The sequence below is a fragment of the Helicoverpa armigera genome, chromosome 14 (assembly GCF_030705265.1).
Source record: "Helicoverpa armigera isolate CAAS_96S chromosome 14, ASM3070526v1, whole genome shotgun sequence".
Taxonomy (NCBI): domain Eukaryota; kingdom Metazoa; phylum Arthropoda; class Insecta; order Lepidoptera; family Noctuidae; genus Helicoverpa; species Helicoverpa armigera.
Genome location: NC_087133.1, coordinates 3,552,722 through 3,560,105, shown reverse-complemented (window position 1 = coordinate 3,560,105; position 7,384 = coordinate 3,552,722). Strand labels below are relative to the sequence as shown.

Sequence of the window (7,384 nt, the reverse complement as noted above, 5' to 3'; positions counted from 1 at the left end):
TTTCGTCATTTACAAAACAATCCTACCTATTTATATATCCATATAAACTTTTACGTAAACGTCTTGATGTCCATCAGTTGCAGAAGCCATTAGAATCGCAACAATCACCTTTATATAAGAAAATAGCCCGGTTCTGTCTGGCCCGTCATTTGCATAAGGTCGCGGCGGTCGCGGTGGAAACCCCGTTGCGATCCGGACATAGTGCTGTGGTGTGCCTATATCCCGTCACCCGGGACTTACAGGGAGGAGAATATCTTATTTTGTTTTGGGCATGGTAATGGTGCATCAATAGTTGATTAAGTGGCATTATCTAACCAAAAATTATTGAAAAAAAATAGGTAGGTATCATTATAATTACCTAGTCTAATGTATTCTTTTGGCTTAACCAAACGAAAAAGAAAGAAAAGTTTCTGCGATATACTTAAGTATCTACACATAAGAAGCTCATACATAAGTAAGCAATTTCTCACGGTTAAAAACTGAGCTTAAAGCAAAATATAGCCAAGAGTTAAACCATACATTTTCCTAAAAACCAAACGTAAACACTCACTTATCTTTATAATCCGCGTACCTACCTTCGCGGGTTAAACTTAACCCGGGACATAAATCAGGTGAGTATCGGAAAGTCCCGGGAAGCCGGGACAATGGGCAGCAATAATATCCCGGCTGCATGATGTGGCAGGGACTAGCCCTTTTTACGACACTTCATTGCCAGTTTCATACAATCCTTAACTTTTTCAAAGTAGCTTCACTCTATTCTATTTTTTTATTACTTATTTGTCTCGTTGAATATTAATTCAATTATTTTATTAACGTTACGGTACCTATATAACTACGTAAATATTTGGGTAATTTTTAATACAGTAACGCAAACGCCATCATAATATTGTGTGCACTTACACACAGAATAAAGAGATTTGACTTTGACTTGGACACTTGAATATGGCTGTGATGATTCAGTAGGTTATTGCATTTCAGTAGGTTCTGTCTAAAAAAGAAGCTAACAAAATAATTATTAAGCATAAGTACAGCTGTTTATTTCTACCTTTTTAATACCGGTGTCCAACGTAGAATCGAATCTCCTACCTTCGCCCGCCTACACACAGCCACCCCTACGGTATCAGATAGAAATTATAAAAAGGGGATGCGCGGCTTAACCCGGCAGTAGCGAGCACACCGGCAATAAATCCTCAGCTTCCACAATCCTATGTCCTACTAGCTCATTAGTCTTAATAAAAGGCAACAAAAATGCGGGAAACATTTATATCAATTCTCGCTCTTCTCGCCATCGCCCCCTGCGCTAAATGTTCCGACGTCGGCAAAGACGGGTTCAATTTCTATAAAGGTACGTTCTCCATCATTAGTATCGTTCTTTATTGGATATTTTCGCGGTCCCAATAAAATTTTGTCAGCCTTTGAGCTTTTTTTGTCGCATTTCGTATGATTTGTGGATGGAAAACGAACTTATTTGGCGTACGTTATTTTGGAGGTTTTGCGTTTTAGACAGGTTTCTTATTTGCTTTGTTATATTTATGGGCTTAAAGTTTTATTGTTATACAGTGTAATTAATTACAATTAGGATTTCCTTTTTATTTGCTGCCTCATTCTTTGTATTTATCGTTCGACGAGGTAAATAAAAGACGGGAGCTTTATTTTGAGTTTAAAATTAACCTTCAAGCTATTTAATGTAAAACATCGTAATTGCTTTTTCGTGGAAAGGATAAAAATTATATTAATTAAGTTGCTGGTATGATTACAACATTCTTAAAAAATTGATTAAGATTTGTAACACAGTGTAAACTTATAGGTATTGTTTTTTATTTAATTTTTATAGTATATCCAAGTGGCCTCATCATCACAAGCTAAGGGCCCTGAAATTAGCTCTTTGTACGCAAAATCAAAACTAGAATAACTTCATGCAAAAAAAATATATGAATTCCATTTACAAGGCCATGGATTTTCTCTGATATTTCCTTGCATGTGTTTATTTTTCTCAGATTACCTGCGTGCGCGGACTGATGACGTCATGTCTGAAGGGCCGGCGGCTGCAGAACGCATGTTATGTAAGTACATACATTGTACACCTAGGTATTAATGTTCTAATGAGGATGTATGTCTAATCTACATCGATGATTTGATGTCAGGGCAGTATCATGTGACTGTTTTCAGCTTCTGTAACTTCCCTGGTGGTTTACCTATACCTGAAGCTGAAATAGTCTTATTTTCATGTCATATATTCTACACTTGCAGGCATTAAATATATAGTATCGGTCCAGTCTTGACATAGTAACATATCTTCTTTAGATAGACAAAGCTACTTTCGCGTGATAAATATTAATAAGGATAAGGAATTAACACATTTTACGTACACTTATCATTCAGTCTGGAAATTCTCGTGTATGTCTCTCAAATATTCTGAACGGAGAAAATATATACGCGATTCTGATAATAATATCTCACATACCTATCAGTCTTACTTATCAGGTATGAAGAGAAAAAAGTACTATTATTTTCAGGACTTATTTAGGTAGATTTAGGCTAGGTGGTTAAAAATGTTGAAGACTAAAATTCCTATGCCTGCCGTTTTGGTACAAAGATATAAATGGTCTGCTGCTATTATTGCGGTCTAACGTGTGCCACACCAACTGGTTTTTTATACATTTAACATCTTTCCGTGTTCAACATTTAAATAAAACCGCTTTAAAAATGTTTATAATGTGTACAAGACTATTGCAATATTGTTAACGTAGTACCAATGACTTGCAGATTTCTACCGCACTCCTTTGTCACTGTATCCTGGTCTTCTCCCAGCCGTTGAGCAGGAATATAGGAAAAGAACGGGCAATGCATTCAAGAGTAAGTACCTACTTAATTTTGATTTATAATGATATTATAACCTACAGGCTACATAAAATGTGGTTTGGTTTGTTTTTGGATTTATGATTTCGTAAACGCTAAAAGTTCACGCAAAGAATTTGAATCCAATCAAAGCCAAGGCAGCGAGCGCTTGCTTGCATTTGATTTTTCTCCAAGAAATAACTTTACCTTACCGAGAACCTTTTGAAATCGCTACTCGAGCAAAGACGATTTAAAATATAAACAGTTGCAATAAAACTGAAATAAAACACAAAGACCCGTTATTTCGTTCACGTGTACTTTGGAAATAATGTGCAATAATCACTGTTTGAGCGTTATACAGCACTTTTATATATGAAATGTTTTAGAAAAGCGTTGCAGTGCAAGTCAAGCTTTTATTTGCTCCATTTATAAGTGTTGGCTTAAGGTCGTGGGAGTTTTATTTGTTTTATATTACTATTTCTTTTCCACCTTCGTTGGTTTCAGCATTTTCCACTTGAGTTGGAATTGTGTTTAGCATCTTAAGGGGATGGTTTGCACTTCTAAACGAAAATGCACGGAATTTTCACAGTCTTATCACAAATTCGTTTCTATGTTACCTATCGTTTGTATCTGTGGCTGACAATTTTGCTGATTCTTCGTCACTTAAGACTAGAAACAAAATGTACAAAATCTGTCAATTACCACTTTAATCTCAGAATAAGAAACTTAACTTATTTTTCAGATCACATGTTAAGTAAGGAGCTTTGGGCAGGCGACATGGGCAAGCGTGGCGCCAAGACTGCACTCTCGCTAATCATGCAAGGAAAACATCCCTATTATGCGTAAGATTAATTTTCATAATTCATTTAGAGTTTTTTTACAATGCAAACTCACTTAGGTAGGTATACTTGTTAAAAATTAGTTTAGTTGTCGCCAAGTCGCCACCTAAGCAACTAAAGCTTAGTCTGAAGAATCCTAATGTACATTTTATAAAATAAAATAAATATGTATAAATAATTCTAATACTGCTCTGAATAATAGGTATACGGCGACAACTCGTAACAGCCTTTTTCGCAAAAAAAAGTACGTGCGTTTACCACCAGTATTGGGGGTAGTGGGACCTGCACATACCAAACCTCCGACGTTTTAACTTACCTATATGCAAAACATAAGTAATTCTATTTTTGACGCATGAAACTAGTCAGATACCCAACTGAAGTCTACACAACCACTAAACACGTTTAGTCTACCACTTCATTGTTAGTACTTCTCGCATCGCACGGATCGGTCGCGCGGGGTAACTTCTGAGCTCAACTGCTCAACACGCCTCACGTTGTTTTCGCACTCAACAAGTCACTAGAGCCCCCATCGTCTGCAGAATACTTACTTGTCTCTAAACATCCTGTTACTCGGTATTCTTATTCGGTAATTCAGAATCAATAAGAAAATTAACTCGTGATATTCGAGTAACAAAGACAAATATTCGGTGCAGCTGTTTCTAAATGTCCCGAGGGTAATAATGTTCATATCTAGCAAAAATAAACTTTTATATAGATCTGAGATTTGATACGTATTATTTTTATATTGAGGCGTTGGTAATCAAAATATCAGATACACGAACGCCTCCATTATTTACAGAAATATATTAAAACTTGTATTTGGGTAACATTGTTATAACTTTGGAAGCAAAATATTCAAACCTCCGCCTTTGTGTCACATCCAGTGTCGTGGCAAAGGCACTGAAGAATAGAGCCAAAGAATGTCAGAAGCTGCTAAAAGGAAAATTTCCAAACTTCCTCACGTTGCGAAGATTTCTTCCAAGTTATTTATAATTCAGGAGTTTTACTCAATTCATGTTATCGTGTACATTGCAGGGAAGAGGGGCACTATTGTCCGTACGGCAAAAGGGGATGGTGGTGATAGGTAATTCAGACTTTTTTCCTCAATTTCTGTGTTGGTTGAGTGCTTTTGTAAGTCTGCTTACTTAGAATGCTTGCGGATGTTCCTTATTAGATACGAACTCATAGGGTAATTCAAAGGAAATAAAAATGTATTATTCCATTAAAGTACCTACGATGAAGAAAATATAGCCTATTTAGATAAAACGAAAAAAGTCAGTGAACTATTTTAATAAAAACATAAAAGCACCTCAAGGCTAACATGAAAATAATAATTTAAAATTCTTAAACGATTAATTATATTAGTGGCCTCTATTTATTTTAATATTAGTTCTCTGTATAATAAAACAGAACATGCTTAGTTCCAGACATAATAGTATTTATCTTACAAGTATTGTACTGAAACTAAAGCACATGAACAACTGACGACTAAAAAGAACGTAGGTAGATATCAGATACGTATTATTTTCACTAGGAGACATCAGACATGTTCCCAACCTTTCACCGTCCATACCAAAAGCCCAATTTTATTAATTCCAATCTTTGAAATAGTCAATTTTGATGGAATTTTGAATTTGAATAACCACACAATTAGTAAAAAGTATGTTAGAAGCATCTTCGTCGTTAGAAATATTCTTTGTCAGAATTAATACTTCAACAACATGCTACGTCACATAATATGAAAGGTGGTTTTCTACCAATACAATTCTGTCTACATAATTTTATTTAATGATAACGTTTATACCTACATACGGCCTTCAGACATGTCAACCCAAAATACACATTACATCTCTTTGTAAAATAACTTTGAAATTGTTTTCATACATTTGTTTCAGTACCGAAAGTCCTCGGGGAGACAACAATATGGAGCCAGTAGAATAGAACAAAGTATATAATATTGCATATATAACTGTTATAACCTCACTAGTCAAACAATATATAGTAGTAACTAGTACATAATAGTACATTATTTGTGACCTAAATATTATTTCAACGGTGGACTTCAATTAGTAAAGTGCAAAATGTTGAATTGAATAAAATTGTGAAAATATAGCGTTTGATGGTTGTTTTATTTTCAATTTGAATTGTTTGTTCTAGTTTAGTTTTCATGTTACTGTATAAATATGAAAGTAGGCGCCGAATATTGCAGTAATTTATTAAATCAATAGTGATGATAGCGGGATGGTTGATATGTAACGAATACCAATTATGAAGTTCACCATGATACCTATCGAATACAATCGTAGTTGAGTATTCTCTAGCTCCAAGTCCACATATGTACCTACCTAAAAATAACACAGTGGTAGGTTTGTTCGAGAGACAAACATCTCATTTTATAGAAACATAGTAAGTCCAGCAATCTACAAGAAGTCATAACAATGTATTTACAAGAACGATCTAACAGCTGCAGGCGTTATTTTGTGTACGTACACTTATGCACGAACTTGTACTGTAAAAGAAAATTATGTTTAGTACACGAGCCATTCGCAACTGTTCGTTTATGCATTCAGACTCTAAGACAATGTTATAAAGTTTAGAGAGCTCGTTGAGCACTTTCGCGGAGTTAAGCGGAATGAGCGCGAGCACTATTTGATTTCAGTGGAATTGAAAATTTTGTTCGCGACTGTACTTTGCATAGATTTTAACAAGATGGCTCGTTGAAAACAATACATTATTCTAGAACAATTGTACTCACTTAAAATTGGTACTTACTGTCCTTGCCTGAACAATGAAGGAGACAGTTTTCTAAATGAAATTATTATTGTGTGAGCGTGGATACAAAACAGGCGAACACTATTTTTCTTATAACAATTCATTTTAAGTAACAGAGTATATAAGTAACTATTTATTTGGTAATTGCTTGCAAAATATGCAAGACTACACTCATAAGCAAAGTGCTTTATTCTATTACGGCCGATGTACACACTTTTTTTCAAATATTTTCAATTCGCGCCTCCCAATAAGAGGAAACTTTTAACAAAAACCGCCGACCGTTGTACAAGGCTGATAGTGGTAGAGAGGTTGGCAGACACAATCAGTTTGGATAGCATAATATCGTGAGTGGCTCGCAGTCTGCCAGACCCCCGTAATTCTATCCCCTGAGATGTTCCCCAGACCCTGTCAGCATCGATTTCCTCTCCCATCCACTTATCAGCGCACTTTTTTGGTTTCACGATAAACTGGAGTAGGGATCATCTAGTTACGAAGTTCGGAACTTGCATAATAACGTTAGCCAGTCCTAAGGAAATTATAGTCTATGCTGTCGGGAATTGTTTGTTCAAATACTGAGAGACCTATCTTCATAAATCAATGTTGTTTGAATGAAAGAGCAAAGAGCGTGACTTCATCGCCGAATCTTAGTTCGCAAACCCTCACAACACACTTTCAAGTTCCCAAATCAACACACAAATTAAATGAAAGAAGCAACTTTTAAATTAAAGACAGGCTCCAACCATAATTGAAACTTAGTCTCGGCAAACAATTTCTCTAATTTGATTCTATTTCGTTGGAAATTAATAAAGGACGTGAGTCGCGTACCAAGTCCCGCTGGCAGCCATGACGACTCGCTCAATTCGTCCGGCTGTTACAAATTATAGCGCCTTATTAATTATAGCGGTTAAATAATTATAACGTGCCGCCTGAGAAAC

General features: G+C 35.6%; 1 protein-coding gene across 2 annotated transcripts; it reads left to right on the top strand.

Annotated features, from left to right (window-relative positions):
• The first annotated feature begins 1,169 nt into the window (after positions 1-1,169).
• LOC110380272 (uncharacterized) lies at positions 1,170-5,786 on the top strand. Of its 2 annotated transcripts, XM_021340222.3 has the most exons (6): positions 1,170-1,345; positions 1,998-2,063; positions 2,767-2,856; positions 3,581-3,680; positions 4,713-4,761; positions 5,573-5,786. In XM_021340222.3, exons 1-5 carry the CDS (start codon positions 1,249-1,251, stop codon positions 4,756-4,758), a joined length of 399 nt encoding a protein of 132 aa, XP_021195897.1. In that variant the 5' UTR covers positions 1,170-1,248; the 3' UTR covers positions 4,759-4,761; positions 5,573-5,786. The 2 variants fall into 2 exon arrangements, with proteins under 2 accessions (XP_021195897.1, XP_021195888.1); XM_021340213.3 differs by lacking the exon at positions 4,713-4,761.
• Positions 5,787-7,384: the final 1,598 nt, after the last annotated feature.